This window comes from Ambystoma mexicanum, chromosome 1p, assembly GCF_040938575.1.
Source record: "Ambystoma mexicanum isolate Mex_15411 chromosome 1p, UKY_AmexF1_1, whole genome shotgun sequence".
Lineage (NCBI taxonomy): Eukaryota > Metazoa > Chordata > Amphibia > Caudata > Ambystomatidae > Ambystoma > Ambystoma mexicanum.
Genome location: NC_090921.1, coordinates 1350845566 through 1350868759, shown reverse-complemented (window position 1 = coordinate 1350868759; position 23194 = coordinate 1350845566). Strand labels below are relative to the sequence as shown.

The 23194-nt window shown below is 43.7% G+C and overlaps 1 protein-coding gene and 1 pseudogene across 2 annotated transcripts in view; both read left to right on the top strand.

The window, feature by feature from the left end:
- The window catches only part of LOC138454312 (sulfotransferase 2A1-like), a 496796-nt gene extending 490309 nt beyond the window's left edge, over positions 1–6487 (top strand). The window contains exon 7 of one of the 2 annotated variants that reach the window (XM_069607033.1): positions 3747–6487. In XM_069607033.1, the coding sequence (XP_069463134.1) occupies positions 3747–3862 (116 nt within the window). In that variant the 3' untranslated portion in view covers positions 3863–6487. The remainder of the gene's footprint in view (positions 1–3746) is intronic. The other variant, XM_069607032.1, reaches the window with a different exon arrangement.
- On the top strand, positions 4506–5288 carry LOC138553541 (ras-related protein Rab-14 pseudogene; annotated as a pseudogene).
- Positions 6488–23194: the final 16707 nt, after the last annotated feature.

The window sequence follows — 23194 nt, the reverse complement described above, 5'->3', positions numbered from 1 at the left end:
TGGTGGCCATCTTGGAAAAGGATTTTCCTCCTATAGTGGGACACCGGGTATCCCGCTGTAGGAAGGAAAATCCTTTTTTTGTTTTAGCATCCGGGGTTACCGTTTTGGCAACCCGGAGTGCTAATGGCCTTCATCCCCCGGTGCAGGGGCTGGAACGGGGGATAACTGCCCGGACCCCTTGTTATCTGCCCTTGCTTCTACTGGGCCGATAACCTGGGCTGCCGGGCCGTTATCCCCAATTACAACCTCTGCAAAAGGGGATGAAGGCCACATTATTCCCATTAGCATAACTCAAAATGCTAATGGAAATGTTGGAGAATCTTATTGAGTCTATCTATTTCATTGAGAAATGTAAAGCAGATGGAGTCTCTAAGATCATTTTTTTTAGTTCTATTTTGTAACTGTGAAAGGTGTTTGCTAAAGGAACCTTTTTTTAATTATTATTATTTATAAGGTGGGGAGGGAAATGAGGGAAGAGGCAACAACTACTAATATGAAGGGGCAGGAAAGAAGTTGCGCGTGTGTTACATCTAAGGTATGAAAAAGTAAGGAAGACAAGGCGCGCACACCAGTTCCCAATCAATATATTACCTGATACAAAAATAAATGGGTTAAATCCCAAGAATGTCCATATATATGAACAGGGTTGAATCCCAGATGCTGACAAGTATTAACAGAGTTGAATCCCTTCAGCTACAGTTGCTCTGCTGTTCTACTCCTCCAAGCGCTTTCTTGTCACAAAAGAACCTCAGGGAGGCTGTGTTTCTTTTCAGGTGTTACCAATATAATTGCTCTTTCAGTCTCTAAGAATTCTGGTAGCTGTAGTGAAACACTTTTTCAATTCAGGTGACCAGGAATCCACTCCCTTCCTGGTTTGTGTGTTTGGAGGGGTTTTGGTTCCTGGCCAGCTGAAATGACTGAACGGTGCCATCACTACAGATACCAGAATCCTTAGAGACTGTAATTGAAAACTAATTAGCAACACCTGAAAAGGTACACAGCCTCCATGAAGAGTGTTTGAGACAAGAAGTACTTGGAGGAGAAAAGCAACAGAGGAATTGAACAGCAGCACATGGGATTCAACTCTGTTACTATTGTATCATGGGATTCAACCCTGTCACTATTGTATCATGGGATTCAACCCTGTTACTATTGCATATTGTTGGGATTTAACCCAGTTAGTATTTGCATCAAGAATTTTTGACTGGGAACTAGAGTGCAAGCCTGACCTTTTTTCATTTCTCTACGTGAGTTCCAGGCTCTAGAAGCAGCAGCACCGAGGTTACCATGCCCCACTGTGGAGGACCATAATGATGGTTTTTCCCCCCTCCCCCAATCATGGGTAAGAATTGTGTGTTTGGAGGGGTGTTGGTTCCTGGCCACCTGAAATGACTGAACTGTGTCATCACCACAGATACCAGAATCCTTAGAGACTGTAATTGAAAACTAATTTGCAACACCTGAAAAGGTACACAGCCTCCCTGAAGATTGTTTTAGACAAGAAAGTACTTGGAGAAGAAAAGCAACAGAGGAATTGGACAGCAGCACATGGGATTCAACCCTGTTACTATTGCATATTTTTGGGATTTAACCCAGTTACTATTTGCATCAAGAATTTTTGACTGGGAACTAGAGTGCGCACCTGACCTTTTTTCATACATCTAAGGTAGGGGGCAGTGTTTTTCATGCTCCTTGAGTACAGCTTCAAAAGCACTTCAATATTGCTCCCCCCCTGCACAGAGGTCTATTGCAGTATATACAGAGTACTGTTGTCTTCGAGAGATATGGATCAACAGCCTCATTTATCACTTGCAAGTTAGCTGGTGGGATTTTGTCTCCCACAGAAGTAGGCTATGTGGTTACAGTATTAGTTGAGGAAGATGAGGTGGAGGAAGACAACCTACTACTTGCTAATATAATATATGATATGGTATTTATAGCGTGCCTGTATAAAAGTGTTTCTAGTTGTGAAAAGAAAGGAACAACCTGTCTGAGAGCATTGTGATGGTTGGATTTGGTGTGTCGGCGCATGGAGACGGTCCCATAGGAGTACTGTCCTGGTAGTCTGCGACTGAGTACAACGTTGCACTCACTGCATTTTACTTTGGTAGCTTTAGCCATTGGTGCATTCCCAACAGTGGTAAAGAACTGCCACACACATGATTCTGGCTGGGTGCTAGAGGTAGGCACTTCCTGTACTTCATCTTCTTGGTCCTCTTCATTGTCTTTGGAAGTACTGTGATTATTTGCTGTGTAGCTCCTCCAGCTGGTGGTGGTGGTGGCTCTTGGAGAGGAGGGATGGTAATAGCTGATGCCATTTTTAAGATAAATAATAGTTTTGCTAATATTCTTTCCAAATATGTGCTCTGTGTTAGATTGTTAATGGATAATGAGTAAAAATAGGTGTAGGAGCTTTGCAAGGGTACATTTTGAGCTTGAAAGTTCCTAGATCAGCAGGAAATACAGTTCCAAACTGTCCGCGAAGTACAGACCCATTCGCGAAGTGCAGACATGTTTGTGGAAACGTCATTATGCCACGCGTGCGTACATGATCACGTGACACTGTCCAGGAAGTCTGCGATGACATCAGACGAACACAGAAAAAGTTGCAAAAAGTGTATAGAAGTTTTAAAAATGATGCTAGAAGGTGGGGATTGGCAGGGTGTTAAGGTGAAACTTTTTAAATTGGACAACGATGTTTCTATATTGGGGTAAGTATGATATTAGTAAGTTGTAGGAAAGTCCTATGAAATTCACTGAAAACATTTTGTTAAAGGGACGTTATGGTTAAGTTGCGCAATAAAAACCTATGAAATTCAATGAAAAAAACTTTGTTAAAGGGACGCTATGGGTACAAGTAAAACCAAAAAACCTCAGAAATTTGCCAGTTATGGTAAACTAAGCAACCACAACTTGCGCCACCAACGTGCACTGCAAAGACTAACACCCAGAACATGAAAGATGAAATTGCAAATGTCATTGATGACATCACTGATGACATCACATATCTGGACCACTTGTTTTTGTTTACTGACATGATTAGGCTAGTTTTTTGTTTTTACTGACAATGAGAATTTCCATAGTTTAAAAGTTGCCATATATCTACACATTAACCTTTTTATATGTTCTAAAAGTACTTTCCTTAGAGTTAAATCTAAATTGTCCTTGTGCAAAAAAAAATACTTTCAATGCCTTTTTGCTGCATGGTAAAGTTTGCACAAGTTTGAATACCGTTCCTTATTAGCAGTAGCGCAAACTTTGCCCTGTTGCAAAAATGCACTGAAGGAATACATTCTTGCAGTGGTGTCTTTTTCCCTGAGTGCTAACGGTATGCAAAATTGCACTTGCACCAATGCAAAGTTTCTGTAGTCTAGCATGTGGAGCTTAGGCCATATAGTTTATAGTAGCGCAGGCGGAAAGTTGGCAAAGGCATATTGTGTTACAATGCAATATCTCTAGTAGAAATATTTTTTAATATCTTTGTTTCGTGTCCCTACTAACTAAATTGCTGGAGGAGCCTTCAACCAATATGGCTGCTTTAAAATGTGTGCATGTTTTTGAGGAACCGGTAGATTTCCCACCGGGGTCATTAGCTAAGTTGCTTGCCATAGCCATTGGAGCTAAGTGATTCCAGGCCTTGGCTGGCCATCTACCTTATCGTAAATAGTCTTGCGGGCCCATGGTTGAACACCGCCGTTCCATCATGGCTGACTGCATTTCTTTTCTTTCACCTTCTCATTTTACAGGAATCTCCGGGGACTGGAAGAATTATTTCACCGTGGCCCAGAGTGAGCAGTTGGACCATCTTTTTCAGGAGAAGATGAAGGACTTCAACCTAAAAGAGAAGTTCATGTGGGACTGAAACTGGCAACACCAGCCTGACCGAAGTGTACGGCCACTTTTTGTTATAAGAGGGTCGTGGAAGGAACATTTCCAAATACTATGAACCTTTTTTAGTCAAAGTGATCGTTTCTGCACTATTCTTCTTGCTAGGATTAGGTGTACCAGGGAGCTGTGCAAGATTATGAACTACAGTCTTAACCATACACGCTTGCATTGTTCTCTTCTTGTAATGCATGTCTCTTGTCCTGGAACAGTGTGATGGAAGCAGTGTTGCCTCCTCACCCATCCATTGGGTGGCTTCTCACAGGTCATTGAATTGCATTGCTTTGTTCTTTCTTCTAACTCACCACTTCACTTTTTACTTTCCAGCTCATTTCCCCCTGTATGTGCCACACCTGTCCTGATGTATAAGCACTCAGACCAAAATAGAAGCAGCGTGGTAGAAGTAGTTCGCTCCATTCAAAATCTGTGGGCTTTCCAGCCAATTCTGATATCCTATTGGTTGGCTACTTTTATAATAGTCCATAATGAATACCACAAATGCCCAGAGTATGGCCAATGGGAGATCATTGTGGTAACAGTGGATTGGTCTGTTGGAGGATCGAGGGAGTATAGCACAGGGAGACAGGAAGCAGGCAGGTCATGGGGAGACACAGATCATGATGGCGGGGTGGACCGGCAGGTGAGATCGTGGCGAGTGAAGGAAGACAGGCGGTGACAGCAGGTTGATTCTTCCCTGTAAAGAATTTCAAAATAAAGCAGGGCCCGCCTCCTTTTTAATATCCAGCACTGTTTTAAAGAGCGCTGCAAAGGTAACTGCACCTTACAACTACTCTTACGTACATCATTATTGGTGACATGGGCAAAGGAAATTCATGGTCGCTTCATCAGTTCACAGAAATATAATGTACGGCTGACTGTCCCCACACTATCAGGGAGGAATTTGGTACAAGAATAATCGAAGTTAGTGGCCGAAAATTCTATTCATGTTTGGGATACACCGCGGTAGGAACGGTTCAGAGCTGCAACAGACAAAACGACTACAGAGGTGTGACGCGAGGGTTTATGGTTTATGATATCACAAGACGAAGCACATATAGCCATTTAAGCAGCTGGCTAACAGATGCAAGGAACCTAGCCAATGCCAATACTGTGATCATTCTCATATGAAATAAAGCTGATCATGGAGTACAGCGAGATCTTACATGTGATGAGGCCAAGCAATATGATGAGGACAATGACTTATTGTTCCTTGAACCAAATGCAAAAACTGGTGAAAATGTTGAAGAAGGATTACTTGAGGCTGCCAATAAAATCTATCTGTCCACTCAAGATCGAAGTCTGGACCTGAATGCTGCAGAGTCTGGTGGGCACCACAAACCATCTGCTCTGCAGGGAGGGCGATATAGCCCCAGAGGGAAGGTTGTGGCTGCTTGTGGCCTTGAATGTGTGGTTCAACCTTAGCACCCTCTGCGGAAGCAGTATTTGCAACTGCTTCATTGGGCCTCATTATAAGGGTGGCGGCCACGGTATGAATGGTGCCGGTAAGGCACCAGCACTGTTCATACCGGGCCACCACATTACGAGTTCTGCTCGCCGGTTCCTAACAGCCCACCAGGTCTTACCTGGCGGGTTGTGCGGCATCCACGAGCAGCACTCGTGATTGCACCAGCACCTTTATCAATGGTGCCGGGGCAACCATGCTTGCCACCCCTATTCTGCCCTATGGGAATGAATGGGGATCGGGAGCCCGGCATTACCGCCACCCACGAATGGACAATTACCGGTCCACTCATCTCGTAATGGGCCGGCTATTGCCCAGTCACGGGAGGCGGTGCCTGTAGCGAGCATGGCGGTAGCCATGCCTGCCACACAGGCACGGCTACCGCCATACTCGTAATGAGGCCCATTGTCTTCTGCACATCTTACTGGGTTTAAATGGAAAAAAAGACAACTTTGTTGAGACAGCATCTTAACAGTACTAAACAAGAGTTGTATTCAGGTTATTAAAGGCAAGTAGAGTCATAAACAAATTTCCTTCATGGTACATTTCTAGAAACTCATTTCTGTCTAGGCGCTACATCACACATCAGTGAATTATTTTTTTTTTAAAAGAAAAAAAGAGCACTAGTGCTTGCCGTTTAATTTGTACACATTTTGCGGCAGTCCTCAAACATTCTCAGTAAGTGCAGAAGTGGGCGCAGCCTACAATTATTCGTTATGTGAATTCAGGATGAACATGCATGCCCTTAGCACTTAAGGTGTGTCTATACCTTCCCTGCTCTCATCTTGTTCACCCCCAACATCTGCCTGTAACAATATGTCACTTTGGTCATAGTCGACCAATGCATTTTCTTGCCATGACTTAAATCCTAATGTTTTCGGAGAGGTTCTGCAACTTGTTGAAATTCCTTGATTGAGTTTTAGCAATGGGGTACATATGCTATACATTTGTTTCTGTCTTAACCATGTGCAAGGGGGAAAGTTAACATCTTTCAGCTCAATATCTTTTGCATGTATTTCTGTCATTTCATCCTTTACAGTTACCGTAAGTAAATATGTATAACATTTGAAGGAACTGAGCTAACATTTAAATACATTTGTGTGTATGATTTTAATGGCGAAAATAAATCGATTAATGGCATTAGCGCAATTGAATATCAGTTTGTACAGTATAACTTGTATGTGGCCATGCCTTCGCCTTGTGCACTAGGTGTAACTGCAGTGGTAATATGTGTTTTTCTCCACATCAGCTGTTTCAGCTCCAGTTCCTCCATCTTTTCACTTTGGTATGTTCTAAGCTGTTGATAATGACTGTTCTTATGCATTCACCAGTGTGCTAGCATGATTCTTTTTGTGCTTGTTTTAGAAATGTTTGGCTAAATTGGGTTGCATGTTCTGCCTTAAATTGTATAGAACAGAGGTTTGCACCATGTGTCTCCAGATGCTTAGGAGCACTACCCTATGATCCTTTGTCATTGGCTCTGCTGGCTAGGGCTAATGGGAATTGCAGTCAAAAACTTTAGGCTAGCCAACAGTTGCAGACCCATGGTATAGAAATTAAGTTTAGGCTTAATATTGACTTTATGATTTTATAGCTAGCTACCCGTACAGTGGACATTGGCTTATCTGCACCATGAGTGCAGCGTGATTGCTGTTCAGGGATTGTTAAGATGGGCGGACTGGCAAGGGAGTCAAAGGGGCAGTTGCTCCCCCAGGCTGTTCGGGCTGTTGCCCCATGGGCCAGAGCTCCAAAATGTAAAAGAAATAATAGTAAAAGGCAAAACTCTTCAAAGTCTAGCCTGTCACAAAGGAACCAAGTCCTCCAAATCATGTTCAGATTCTGTCTAAATGGGGCAAGGCATTCATCTAGATTTCAGCAATGTTGTAGATGTGCCTGGGTGGCCCCCACACATGAGCCTCCACAGTGGGTAAGAGGGAGAGGAGTCTAGGCTGCAGGGGCATGGTCATACCGCCCAGTGACAATGTATGTATTTGAATAGTAGTTTCTGTGACCCTGGGTGGTAATGTTGGCACCACTGCTCCCCATACACTATTGGTCTGTTACAATCCACAGCAGCATGAACCAATCCTACTTGCCAGTGAAGTAAGAGCTCATATCTTATAAGAGTTTGTTCTCAGTTTGATTCTGTACGCAAGCTCCTCCTATGTTCTAGTGAATGTCTTGATCACCAGTGTGTTCATACAAAAAGAGTTTAATAGTACCCTGAATTGATGTCATTTACATGATGGTTATAGAAATGGACTGTTGTTGGTACTTACCTTTGAACACAGTTGAAAAACACACACATAAAAAGATGTAATATTAAGGTATTTATTATTAGAAAACTATGAACAAAGGGGGTAATTCAGAGTTAGGCTGATTTTTTTTAATACGTCTGAAGAAGTTTACCAGCTCAGACTCTGCTATTTCTGCAAATTCACTGTACTCAAAGTTTACTGAGAGGTGGTATTTCTGGAACATGTAATTTTAAAAAAGGAATGATAATTAAGCAATTTTACCTAAATGTATAACATTTTTCCTAAATCATATCTAAAGCAGATTCTAATTACATAACGAACAATAATGAGAAGCAAATATCGAACTATAATTAAAGGCAAGATGTATGTTTATCCGATGCAGTCATGTCTAGTAGAGACTGCCTGCTTTGCCTGTTGTCACCGCTAAAGGGAGCTTTAGCCTTAGGAATAGATTACAGGAAATTAGGCCCCAAACGAGCATTCTGAAGACCTCCACCCAATCAGGGCAGTGGGGGGATCCTCTACCAACCCTGGAAGCAGGGAGGAGTCAGAAGACAACTCTCCTGTGCGCCACAAGGGAGAAGAAACTAGGCCCCACCAATCTGCGAGTCCCTCCCAAGCTCACAGAATCAGGGAGCGCCTAGAAGATCATGAGGGGACCTCAAACAGTAGCGCCTCTGAGTATGAGGGTGAATGGACTCAGGTAACGCAGCAAAAGAAGGCAAATAAACTAAAGAGAGTTCTGGGAAAAGACCCCATTAGGCAGATCAAGGCTATTAGGAATTTCATAACACTGTACCATAAAAACGCAAAATATTCTGTCTGGGATAATTTGGAACTCTATGAACAAATGATGGACACTTTTCACATAAAAGATAGCCAGAACTGCATAGATTATACTAAATGGACGTTCCCTCCGGAGTACTCCAGCTTCTTTGCTGGACTGGAAGACCAAAACCATTCAAGATCTTCCACCTTATATATTTAAAATGAAGGCGCCCAGATGCTCTTTTCATCTGTATAGCAATATACAGTTCTGATCCAGTAAGGCCCAACTATGCCCAGCCATATTCCAGATGTGCTTTAGCAAAAGAAAGCATCTCTCACTGAATGACAGGCTGTGGGAAATCACCAGAAACTTTAGCCTCAGCCGTATGGAAAAACGCTTGACTTTTGCTACAAAGTGTCAAAAATAAACGTTTCAAAAGAAACCCTAGCTCTCTGTGCATATATCAATTTCAGTGGACCTGTGCCTTGAACAGATTGCTGTGTAAGAGAAACTGACTAGGGCTGCAAACAATGTTTGGAATCCAGAGGGAAGAGAAAACCGAATTTGAAAGGGACATCCCAGCAGAATTCACCATGTGTCAAAATGGGCTTTTGCAAACAAGAAAAATATCTGTTTTGAAAGTGTTATGTTGAATAAGGCCCTGTCCTTGCCTAGAAATGTAAAGGGGGTATGGTTAAACTATAATATGATGTTTTATTCTACCAGCCTTGCCTTTTGGGCTCAGGAAAACAAAATAAATAAGTAAATAAATGCGTTGGCTGTACTGGGGATCCAGCCAAATAGGTTCCCTGCATGGCTTCAAAGGACAATTGTGTGCTGGCAACAGGAGTGGCCTCCCCCCAAAAGGAGCCACAATACATTTCTGGGACACCTACGTGTTACTTTCTGCCCTGGAAACTTTGAATGGCCAAGAGGAGGCATCTCACACGCTCGTCAGACATGTTTCTGTGCTCCAGCTTGAGGCAATAGATTCTGGGACACCTACGTGTTACTTTTGGAAGTGACACCTACCATTCACTCAAACTGAGAAACTCCATGGCAGCTCTGGGCTAAACTGACATTTGGTGGTAGCCTGGAAAGACATGACCATATTTGGAGGACAAAGGGCCCGCCCATCTTGCTTAAAAGACTGTTTTTATTAATAAACTGTAAGACTGTTATCTCTATAACCAGGCAACGCAGTAATGTAAATGTTTTACAATTTAAGGGCAATTTTTGTGGCTTTAAAACAAGATATTGTGGCTGTCCATAGCATGTATGGTGTGGAAATGCCAGGAAAATGTGAATCATGGCAAAAGTACATATGTTGGAAAGTAAAACATTAATGGAAATATGCTCTATGATGATATGTACACATACCTAAAATATTGGGATGTTGGGTGAAGTGGTTCCCACAAAAATGTGTGAAACATTATTAGGGCGAAAAAAATCATACAAACTTGGGAGTTGGACTACCATGTTCTGTCTGAAATATGCAATCTGCCTAGGTAATTTGCAAAAGTGCCACAACTGTAAAAAGGAGCGATTCATTTCTAAATTGATTTTTGGCAAAAATGACTGTGGGATGCTTTGCTCCTCATAAAAACACATCCCCATAAAGTGAGTCCCCTCTTCGAGGAGGCGACCAACATGGGCTGACCATCCGGTTCTGAGGGGTAGGTCTAGCTTAGTTCTGCCCAACAACAAACCCTGTGATGTCACCCGTCTTATAAATAAGGGGGGAAGATCACAGGAGGACACACTCTCTTCTGAATTTTCCAGAGCCTGCGTATCCAGATATTCCACCTTCACTCTGCAAGATTCCAGACCCCACTGCCAGAAAAGGCATAGTTGATCCAGACCTTCCTATCCAGGCGGAACTACCATTCAGCACTAAACCCCATAACAAAATCCCACTAACTTCAGGGAGAAAGGGGAAAGGTGGCTGAGCCCGCTTTGGGATTCTCCAGTGCCGCCTGCTTGTCCTGCTTATCTGCTCCATCCAGCTGAGGCGTTGCTATGCCATGACCAGACCTTTGCCCAGTTGTCTTTTGCCAGGAGAGTCCGCCGTGCGGTGACCAGAGTCTTTAAGTCCAGAACCCGGTTGGCTGTCCCAAATCCCCAACTTAAACGCTGATTGTGAGTATTTGCCCATCCCATAACAACACATAGCCTACCCTATCTTGATACCTTGTCTTTGTCCTACTCTCTGAGTAATCACATCCATACCCTGATAACTTGGTTAAGATAAGTCTGAATTCTCTGTGCATCCTGTCCTTGATTTTCTAGTGTTAGCGCAATTCTTCCATTCATTTTTGTCTTGCATAGATCCTTAGTCATATTTTGAATAATTTAAGTAATTCCCACATAGAGCTGAACGCGGGGTGAAAAGGTTAAATTGCAAATTAACCTTGGAGCGTACCATGTCTTTCTTTAACAATCTTGTCCTTTCCTTTCCTAACCGATTTTCTCTTTTAACAGCTTTATTTTCCCAAAACCGAATCTCCTTCCATGTTGAAAATCTCATCCAATTCTTCAGCTAGAGTCACTCTTTCACTTCTATATTGTCACTGTGATGTGCATCTACCCCCAGTCTAAAAAGCGCTTTCCGATTCTATTTCACCCAATTTGTTTTTTATTCGTTTTGACATTTAAAACTGCAAAAGAGAAAAATGCAACTTTTCAACGTGAGATTTTGGCTGCAAAGTGTTTTTACTCTCAAGTTGCTTTCTGAACTGTATGCCCTTTGTTGATACCTTGCCTTGTAGTTGCTAGTGATATTACACCCCTTATACTGTGATAAGTCATATTTATCTCATTTATTCAATCGCACACAAATTAATTATTTACCAATTCCGAGTGTCATTTTCTGCAATTGCAAAGGTTTGCTGCCTCTTATTTTGTGAGGGGAGGTTGGATTTTGATTCTGTTTGCTGCCTAATAGCCCTGACTCCTTGCTGTGTTGCAAGGGGAAATCTTAACTCAAGTGCTATCTACCCGAATAGAAAAAGTGCTCCTATTCATTTGTGCTTTGGATCTGTTCTTGTAGAAGGTCAACCAAGTGTATTTCATTGGTTTACATTGTAACTATCACCCCTTTGGTGATTTCTGCCAATATTCAAACTGTGTGATTTTCATTGACTTTAAAATAAATAAATATTGTATTACCATCCACCGGCCTGGTTCATGGTCCATTGTGACCCGGGGTATTTGTAAAAGGGGGAGTGGGATGGGTTGGGTGCCAGCTCAATTCGAATTTGTAGAAAATAAAGAAAAAGTATTCTAACTGAGTGCTACCTCCTCAGCTAAGGGCAAGGGTCCTGGTCCAGTGTGTGACGCCCGATTGGAATCCTTAACAATACCCAGGAGAAAGTTGTCAATTGATAAGTAACTGCCATCTGAGCAGCTGAAGGTCTGCTGTATGTTCTTTGAGACCCTCATGAATTGCGAGTTCCTGACTGGGCAGGGTATCCCACAGGTTGGCCATCTTCAGCCTACTATTATCAGTAGTTTTCCCAATGGGTCAAGTGTTGTAGGTGTCCAGAGAAATGTACGTCATGATGATGAAGAAGATAATTTTCTTGATCTCACTCCTCCAGCACCGAAAGTGTTGCCTTTTCTTCACACAGTTTAATTTCCAAATGCTGTAACTTTGTGCAATTTAATTAGGCAATAAACCCTGAGACTGTGTGCCATTGCCGCATAAAGTAATGCACCCGGGGTCCATAGCTACTGGCCCGAGCGTAGCAAGGGCCTTAACGATGGCCCCGGGGGCATTACCGTATGCGGTAATGGCCCGCAGTCGAGGGTCTTATTGCCATTAGTACCCTGGCCCGTTAGACCGGGGTTCTAAATGCATTTTTTTTCTGTTCCGAAACGCTCCAGCGTTTCAGAACAGAAAATAAAATGGTAAAAAGAAGGGCCGCCGGGGAAGGGAAAACAGAGTCCGTTTTCCATTTCCATGGTGGCCATTGAAAAAAATGGGGAAAAAGTAAACAAACAAAATGGCCAACATTCGAAGTGACTAGGGACTACAAGTAGTCCCTTCTCCCTTTCCATGGCAGCCAAAAAAAGATAGGAAAAAAAGTAAACAAAAAGAATGGCCACCAAGGGAAGGGAGAAGGTCTTCTTTTCCATGGTGGCCTGTCGCAGATCGGGAGAGGATGCGCTCTGGACTGAAGTGTTCCAAGCGTGTCTGCTCTCGAAATGGACAAAAAATAAGGTGAGTGGGGGTGAAAAAAGAAGGTAAGTCGGGGTGGGAGGGCGGCAAGCGAATTCTGTGGATGGGAGCAGGGGGGTGGGAGAAGACTTACCTGATTACCCGGCAAGGGGAGATGGCGCCCACCGGGCGTGAGGAGGCTCAGGGCAGCAGGATCACCATGTGGTAATGCCCGCATTCTGAGCCTCCCCATTTGCTCGGTGGCCACCGCACCCCTCTCGCCGGGTACTAATTGTGTCTAGTTCTCCAAGGTTCTCAGAGTTTGTTGCCACATACATTTGAAAGGGGGCCACTTGAATTTTGAAACACAGGTTGTGAAATGATGCCAGAAGGTGTTTACTCTTATCTTGCCAACCAGATCATGGACTCATATCATGTTAGACAAATTCAGTTCAAGTAGGTAAACCAGCTGCAGTACCTCAATGAGTGTTGCACTGGGTTGGATAGCCTGCTCTGTGGCCTCCTCAAAAGGATGAGGAACAGAACAGGAATTTGACCACTGCTGACATTGCTTGTGCATAAAGAATTTTCAATCTAATGCAAAGCAGTGACTGTTGAAAACATTGATGATGGCATTGCATTCTTCAGAGAGACAGTTTAACACGTCTGAAGAGGAATTCCAGCAGGTTGGAATTGCAGTTTTCAAGTTGTGCTGTGGCACCTTGTGGTACACCTGCAATTGATGCTGCCCATTTCTTCCACTATAGGCTCAATTGAGGTGTGAGATGATCATCAAAACCACATCAATCATTCCCTTAAAAGGCTAGCAATTAAAGATGTCATGTGTCACCACTGGATGAAGGGCATGCACAAAACAGAGGACATGCATCGTCTTACCAATTTGTAGGGAAGCAAGAATTATATTTTTGTTGGGAGCTTAGCCACAGTCTCTTGTCTCTGATGTCATCTACCCTGTTGCCTCTTTTGTGAACTCCTTGTCTGCATGGAGTTGCCTGGTGCTGAACTGCATGCATCACATGTGTCCATGTATTACTTTAGAGTTGGGTAACACTTCAGGCAATGAAATCTCCCCTGGACCACATGCCTATCTTGAAGAGGACTTTCTGGGCCACAAACTGATCTAGTGCCTGCCCCACTGTAAAAGATAACTCATGGAACAACTCCAGTACAGCACTGCATTAAAAGAAATATTAATTGGGAATTTACTGTCAATTGTATTCATAGGCCAATTTAAACCAGGCGCTTTAACATAAGAGCAGACAACTTTACTGCCAGGTTATCATAGGGCAAGTGCTCTGTCATGCGACAGTTCTGGGGTGACAGTTTGTGCTGGGGCTGGTGTTGGGTGCTTGTGGCAGGGCTGCAGCTGCAGTCTTTAATTAATTCCAGTCCTGTGCATGATGCTGTATTTTATGAGATTGCAAAGATATGGTTTCCTTGTTTGTCCCATGTTTTACCCGACGTACAATTTTCTTCTACGTAGTGTAAGTGATGAGATGATGTTCTATGTCCTGGTTAAAACAACTCCACACTCTGCATGTCCATGGTGGGCTAAGATGTGCCTTGCTATACTCATATGGCATCAAAAGGGGTAGTGAGAGCATTGGCAGTCGTGCTGATTGGAATCACTTTTATATCTTGCAGGCTTTATTTGGGAGGCACTCCACACAGGTGAAGGACTGGCTTTGACTTTCCCCCTGTCTCGCATTTCCCTCCTCTTCGTTATTACTGGTTTTCAGAATCATGTGTTGCTGATGCATTGACTTGGGTGGATCATAATGTTTAACTAGCTCATCACCACCATTATTACTACTCTCATATTCACTGGCTTTCGGTTGAGTTGGAGACCAGGAACTTGGCGCAACCTTCTCCACTACAAAGTGTGTTGTTTCTCCTGGATCATCATGCCCCACAGTGTGTTATTTTTCTCAGCGCATGGAATCCCCCCACATTGTCCCTGGAAACAGGAGACTGAATCTCTTCCTCCTGCAATACCTGATCATGTACTAATATCTCCTGAGCAAATGATGCTGTTGGCTGCAGTATTCAAGCCTTCAATTTAGTTTCCAGTTCTGGCATCCCTAGTTCACAAAGCAACTGCTGTGGCTAACGTAAGACACCTTCTACTCACATGCCTCCCACACCTCTGGCATGTGTAGGTGGTCCAGATAAATCAGCACTCAAGATGGTTACTTTTTTCCTCTAACTGACAAGAAAGGTTGAGTGCATGCATGTCGCACAAGGGGGTCACTTGGAATCCCTCTTCCCAAGTACTAAAAGCCTGTAGATGATGATGACGCGTGTTGCCCACTCGATTGTGGCACATGTATTCTCCTAACTCCAAAGCATTGTATGATTTTCTCTTTGCTACTAGTATTCTGTCTTGTCGCAAAAGCATGGGCCATTCACTTACAGCTACTGAATGCCATCTCCTGCATCCAAAATGAAAAATAAACCTGCGATTATTTTCTCCAGGCTCTAGCTGCTCGTCACAAAATGATTGCACACTCAGTCCAGCCACTGAATTTAATTTACTTCCTGTCTACAAACAATTCTGGGATGTTCTCCTCCTTCTCTACTAGTAGTCACTGAGAATATATGTTGCACGCACAAGTGTCATCCACAGTGGTTACTGGAATTCTCACCTCTGCCAGTAGCCCCACTAGTAGATAAATGCCATATCCTATTGCCCTCACTAAATCCTACTTTAACATATGATTTAGTTAAAGGAGAGGTAGATCATTCATGTGTTAACTCTCCCCCAGTTGAACCCTCAATTCATTTTCTCCCTCAAGTAAAGAATATTCGACCTCTTTAATTCCAATTTGAATTGTCTACCTGTCCCTCAACTGCTATGGCAATCGCGTGTCTCTGATTACAAGACTCAAAACAAACTCCCAGCATATATTGACTCGCTTATAACCTTTGATGTAGAACAGAAATTAACGACTTTGCTCGAACCCTGAAGAAAGCACAGGAAAACTCTGAGTGGACAAATCACCTTAAAACTCGTGAGACCCAAAATGTGTCCGCATCACGTTGCCGTGTTTTTGTTATGAGGCAATAGATACAAACGAAAATTCGAATGGAAAGAGAAGTAGGCAGGATTGAAAACTATTGCATGGAACTACTTCTAAAAATGTACTTAGCATCCTAGTGAAGGAGTGCAGTCCCAGCAATACCTCTAAAGGGCGCACTTGTAGTATGCCCCTGGCTTCTGAACAACAGCATATACACAGTACTCCATAAGAGATAAGATACCACACCATTTTGGAAGTAAACAGGCCGCATTTTATTACAATTGTACAACACTTATTTTATTTTATTTTATTTTTATTTTAGTATTTTTGTATAGCGCGCTACAACCCAAGGGCATAGAGGCGCTAAGAAGAATGTGTATGCAGGCTTGCTTAAGGGTTACAAGATAGCGGCCCAGTACAATGGATAAGTACAGTTACAAAGTTTACAATGGGTTACATGTCAGGTGCAGTAAGTAAAACAGTCTTCAAATGAGTCAAACAAAAAGCTTAGCCTTCAAGGCTTTACTGTCACAGAATTCCCCCTTTCTCACCTGAGAGCGATCCTTGCAGGATTTCTTGGGCGGAGTCCTCTTACGCACGGATCGTGTTTTGTATAAGCCCACGCGAGCTTCTTCGGACTCCAGCGTGCGTTCAGAATTCCAGGATCTCGGATACTAAGGGAGGTCCAGGAAACGAGGAAGTGTGCACAAGCACGACACACAAGTCTGGGAAGCAAGGAAGAAGGAAGAGGGGTAAGGGAACGAAATTAGAAGGTTTGGGAACCAGGAACAGGATAACAGTTCAGCGAACTACAGAGCACACGTCTAGTCACTATCAGCGATAGCATTGAGACGTGCGGGACTGCGGGGTGTGGTCTATTTGTAGAATACTCTATGTCCGACGTAAAGGCCGTAGAAGGCGTTTCACGTTAGACGGCCATGTTGGAAGTACCAAGGAGTGCAAGCCCCGTCGTGATAAGGACCAGGAAGTCCAAAAGGGGCGTGTTCTGTGGGTCATGACAGCATGCCTCCTCCGAAAACCTGTTCCACCAGGTTTGCCCGGGTGTATGAGATGATATCTTCTGAGCAATCGGGGGGGGGAATTCAGATTAGAAATTGGTTCCCAGGTTCTTTCGCTAGGAGGATATCCTTTCCATTCAACCAGGTATTGCAATTGACCCCGTTTATACCTGGAATCGCATATTCTGGATACTTTATATTCCAGTTGGTCGTCCACAACCACGGGAGTGGGTATGCAGGATTTCTGGGAGGATCGGATGTAGGGTTTCAATAAAGAAGTGTGAAAAACTGGGTGAATTCTCTTCCAGGAGTCTGGTAGCTTGAGCCGGATTGAGACTGGTTTTATGATTTCTTTTATGGAAAATGGGCCATAGTACCGGGGGACCAATTTGTTTGGCTGTAAATGTCGAGGTAGTAGTTTCGAGGACAACCAGACTTGATCACCAACTGCATAAGAAGGCCCTGGTCTTCTTTTGGAATCCGTATACCGCTTAGTATGTGTTCGGGCCTTTTCTAAATGTTCTTTGGCTTCCTTGTGTATGTTGATGAGAGTTTCAATCCAGGAGTCGACGGTAGGTACTGATGTGGGATGTGGAAGAACAGAGGTAAAACTGACGGGTGGAATCCTTGACCGCAATAAAAGGGGCTGGTCTTAACTGCTGCGTGATCGGAATTGTTGTAGGCGAACTCAGCCACGGGTATAAGGAGCGACCAATCATCCTGTACCTTGGTGGCGAAACAGCGGAGGTATTGCTCCAGGGTCTGATTTACACGTTCCGTAGCTCCGTTGGTTTGTGGGTGATACCTGACGAGAGAGCCCGTTGAATTCCTATAATGCGACAGAGATGTTTCCAGAATTGAGAGACGTATTGAGGCCCTCGGTCTGATATGATCTTGGAAGGAAGTCCATGAAGGCGGAATATATGTTCCAGGAAAATTCCAGTGAGTTCTGATGAGGATGGTAGTTTATACAGTGGTGTAAAGTGAGCCATATGAGTGAACAGGTCAATGGTGACCATGAGAGTCGTGTATCCCCTGGAAGGTGGCAATTCCACAACGAAGTCTGTACTGATGAATTACCAGGGCCTTGTTGGTAGTGTTAGTTGCAATAGAAGACCCACCGGTCTCTTGTTATCATGTTTGTTTTGGCTACAGACAGAACAGGCTTGGATCTACCGGTGTACGTCAGTCTTCATTCTAAGCCACCAGAATTGTCTTTGTATTAGACGGAGGGTGTTGGTGGTGCCACAATGTCCGGAGTGAAGGGTATCGTGGCAGAGGTATATTATCCTTTGTTGTAGTTTCTGTGTGGGGATGACTAGAGCATTATCCTTGAACAAACATCCGTCCTTGGTCCTCAGGTTCCACTGGTTCTTCTTTGAAACTTCCTTCCAGAGCTCAGAGGACTGGGTCTGTATGCGAACTTCTTCCAGGAGGTTGACTGCTTGGGCTACAAAGATTGCATGGGGAAACATCTTTGGATAGGCCCGATCTTCATTAGTTTCGTAATCAGGACGTCGAGATAAGGCGTCAGCAATTATGTTCTGTGATCCATGGACATGATGGATATGGAACTGGTATTGGGCAAAGAAGAAGGCCCAACGTGCCTGACGACTGTTCCTACACTCCATGGATTGTAGAACTTGAAGAGTTTGATGGTCAGTACGAACCTGGAATGGATGTCTAGCTCCCAGAAGCAGATGTCGCCATTCTGTGAAGGCTTGGCGGATGGCTAACAGCTCTTTTTCCAAGATGGAATAATGAGTCTCACTGGGAGTTAAGGTTCATGAAAGGTAGGCAATGGGGTGCTCCAATTTGTCTTCAAGTTCCTGTTTTAGCACTGCTCCTATGGCATAGTTATAGGCATCCGTCTCCATTTGAAATGGCTGGCTAATATCGTGTTGAGCTAATATGGGGGCTTGGGTAAACTCAGTCTTTAACCGTTGGAATGCCTTGTCTTGAGCTACGGACCAGAGAAAGGGGGTATCTTTCTTTAACAGAGCGATAATTGGTTGAACAATTTCAGAAAAGGACGGTATGAACTTCCGGTAAAAATTGGCAAGCCCTAGGAAGGATTGAATCTGTTTCACAGAAGTTGGAACCGGCCAAGATAGTATGGCCTTTACCTTTGAATGATCCATCCCAATTCCTTCTGGACTAAGGACGAATCCCAGGTAATGAACTGAAGTGATGTTGAACAGGCATTTCTCTGGTTTAGCTAGGAGTTTGTGTTCATGTAATCTTTGTAAGACTGCCTTTACATGCTCTTCATGCTTTAGAAGATCCTTGGAGTAGATCAAGATATCATCCAGATAAATGATGACGAAGAGGAACAGCATGTCTGAGATGACCCTATCCATGAAACGTTGAAAGACCGCGGGGGCATTAGCAAGTCCGAAAGGCATGACGAAATATTCGAAGTAACCAAAGGGTGTTCTAAAGGCTGTTTTCCATTTGTCTCCTTCCCTGATGCGGATCAGATGATAGGCACCCCTGATATCCAGTTTCGTGAAGATTACAGCTCCTCTCACCGCTTGTCAGGGCTCAGGGCTGGCAAAGACGAGGAGTGTTTAGATGTGCCTCTTAAGCTGGGAAGGTCTAGAAACTACAATTCCCAGCATTCTCTGGGTCTGTGTGTAGTTCAACACGCGCGTGCTTGGCCAGCTGTCTGGGATTAAGGACAGCATATTAACTGGTAACTGCAGCGGGCAGGTGTGGCTTATTCTGATTCAGCGTGGAGGCAGGCAGGCCGCGTGCGGAGAGGAACGATGGAGAGCAGGACTGCATGAACTACAGACGGCCGAAATTTCAGAAGGAGCAGGAGAGTGCAGATAAGGATCACGGCTTTACGGTCATTGTCTGGGAAGTCCCGTTGGGCTCCCCAGACCAAAGGTAAGTACGGGGAAATGCACAGTGATTGCTTATATTGTTGGGTGTGATTTACAACGGGTCGCATTTCGTCTGGGAAGTCCCGAGGGGCTCCCGGACATAAGATAAGTGGCTTGAACGTTTTTGGAATGGTGTGCTGAGAAAACACAGTGTATGCGCTCATGTACTGCTACGTTGGGAAATCCAGGGTGTTCACTCATTTACGGTTGTGTTGGGCAAACCCAGTGTGTATCAAGCAATAGTGAATCTGTATCTTTAAGGGGTGTCTATGAGCAATGAACTATTTACTGACAAAAGACTCAATATGATACATGGACATTACGTTTATCAAGTTCACCAAATCTTCACTGGTGCAGTAAACTAGTGTAGGAGGGAAATCATTTATGTTATATGTTGCTTTGCTGCCCGACGGGCCATGTGTCTTGTCTATCATGATGGGAAGTTCTCCTAATGTTTGTTTTCATCATGTTGCTTGCTTATGTGTTTTCTTGTGAACCAACAGGGTTTAGTACACGTAGTAAGGTGTACTAGGTAGGAAGTCAGGTTATATACGTGGTCAGTGTTACATGCTGGACAGAGTAGGGTTCTTTCCTGGTGTTTCCCCTGTCCCATCCAAAGTAGGAGTTCCTTACTCTTTTTCCAGTGTTCCTAAATTCCCCATCCTATCCACAACCTCTCCCTAACCCCTCTTCCCCCCATTGGCTGCCACGTGGCGACCTGTTTTATATATCAGGCGTCTGTGCCAACCACGGTGGGAGGGTCGATTTCATTTGGCTTCCGTGGTTCGGGGAAGAGTGTCGATCTCTCTTCCTTTCCTGTAAAGTGTGATTGTGACATAATAAGCCACCCCCAGATTGGTATACTCACAACCACCCAAGCCAAATGGACACGACACCTCCACCTTTAGCCGACGTGCTAAAGGCACTACAAGATATCCAAATGGAATTAGCGCATGCTCAGCAGGAAACTACCACTTTGAAATCACAAGTACAAGGATTGGTGGCCCAAGGTACCCCTTTAGAAGGCCCTAGTACAGCCAATACTGGGAGCGTTTCCACTAGTAGAAATCCCACTGTCATTGTGCAACCTCCTAGTAACGTACCCCTGGCAGCACCAGAGCGTTTTTCAGGGGATCCTAGAAAATATATGACCTTTCTTACCCAATGTAGACTTCATTTTTGTGCAAGCCTGCAGCATTTGAAACTATCCAAGCCAGAACTGCCTTTGTAATATCATATTTAACAGGCGATGCCGCAGCAAGGGCTATGCCTCTGGTACAGAAAGATGATCCTTTGTTATATAATTGGGATAATTTCTTATCAGAGTTTGGCAGACTGTTTGATAGACGGGAAGTCTCACTGGCACAAGACAAAGAATTGTTAGGTTTAAGACAGGGGTCACGAGATCTGGTAACATATGTGACACAGTTTAATAGACTAGTGATTGAAACAGAACGTCCAGTGGCTAAACAGACCGTATTGTTTTATCAAGGTTTATGGGAAGAACTAAAAGATGCAATTGCGCAGGTAGAACCGCAACCAAGCACTTGTACGGCCATGATAGATCTGGCCCTTAGGCTGGATCACAGGATGAATGAGAGAAAAGGAGATAAAAAGAAACCAGAAACTGTCCCATTTGTGATATTAGATAGGATGAAGGGAGGAAGGAGTAGTGAGGTAGAACCAATGCAGATTGGTAGTGTGAGAGGACCATTATCAGAGGCAGAAAAAGAACAGAGGAAGCTTAACAAATTGTGTTTGTACTGTGGACAGGCAGGCCATTTTATACACACTTGTCCTAATACTCCCAGGAGGAGTATAGGAGGGGAACAGAGCAAGAAAGAGGCGGGAAAAGAAGTGGGCCGACCTTAGGGGGAACTCAGGTGACAGGCCCGAAGGAATTAAAGTTCCCCAAATTGGTGGCAAATACAGTTGGGAGTAAGACATCTCATTTGTATATATTAGTGACGTTATGTTGGGCAATATCCAAGCAGACAGTACTGGCTATGACAGACTCAGGAGCCACAGGTAATTTTGTGGACATTACATTGGCCAAACAATTGGGCCTTCCTTTACAAGACAAACAAAGAGTGGAAGGGGCGCAGTCGGTGGATGGGTCTCCTTTAGTGTCAGGGCCTATAAGACAACAAACACAAAAGTTGTGGATGACATTTACATCAGGTCACAATGAAGACATTACTTTTGATTTGATAGCCGCACCACAGTTTGGTTTGATTTTGGGAATGCCTTGGTTAGTGCAACACAATCCAAGGATTGATTGGGAAAAACAGACAGTAGAGTTTGATGAACAGAGGTGTAAAGAAAACATGTTACCAGAAGTGGGACCCACGGCGTGGTTAGTTAAACAGGGAAGCAGAGAGCAATTGGCGGGAGCCGTGGAAGCAGAACTTCCCCTGCAATACCGAGAGTTCACCAAGGTATTTGACAAAAGAGTGGCAGAACAATTACCTCCCCATCGACCTTATGATTGTGTCATTGAATTGGAGGAGGGGGCGAAGCTACCCTGCAGTAGAATCTATGCCCTTACAGAGACAGAAAATAAACATTTAAGAGAGTATTTGGATGAAATGTTAGAGAAGAGGTTCATTAGACATTCCACGTCCCCGGTCTCTTCTCCTTTGTTGCAAAAAAAGAGGGGACATTACGCACTTGTATTGACTATCGCGTCTTGAACAAGGTAACCATTAAGAATAGGTTTCCATTGCCTCTAATTTCAGTGTTACTGGATCAGGTGCAGGCAGCAAAAATTTACACTAAATTGGATTTAAGAGGAGCAAACCATTTGATAAGAGTAAAAGAGGGGGATGAGTGGAAGACAGCATTTCGGACAAAATTTGGATTGTTCAAATACTTGGTTATGCCGTTTGGATTATGCAATGCTCCTGCGGCATTTCAATTCTTTATGCAAGAAGTGTTGAGGGACTTTATTGATGTATTTGTTATACTGTACATTGATGATATTTTGATTTATTCAGTTTCAGAGGAACAGCATGTTCAACAGGTGAGGGCAGTGCTTCAGAGGCTGCAGGAGTATCAGCTTTGTGTAAAACTGGAGAAATGTGCTTTTCACACTAGTGGAATTTCTGGGGTTCATACTAACTCCAGAGGGTGTAGTGATGGATGCCAAGAAGGTACAGGCTGTGACAGATTGGCCATCACCACAATGCATCAAGGACATCCAATCATTTTTAGGATTTGCAAATTTTTATCAGCGTTTTATTAGTAATTTCTCAGCATTAGTAACACCGATTACTAGACCTCTCAAGAAAGCAACACCATTCATTTGGGGTCCTGAAGCAGAAAGGGCTTTTCAGGAATTAAAAATCGCTTTTACTACTGTACCTGTGTTGAAACACCCAGACACAAATGAAGCTTTTCAAGTGGAGACAGATCCTAGTAATCTGGCGATAGGGGCGATTTTGTCACAGAAGGATAAGGAGGGGGTATGGCACCCAGTGGCCTTCTATTCTAGAAAACTATCAGGGTGTGAACAGAATTATTCTATCACGGACAAGGAATTGCTGGCTATCCGATCAGCCTTCTTAGAATGGAGGCATTACCTATTGGGGGCTAAGCATCAGATGGTGGTGGTAACGGATCACAAGAACTTGCAATACTTTAAGACTGCTCATAAACTTAGTCCCAGGCAATTACGCTGGTCTAAATACTTTAATGAATTCAATTTTGTGGTA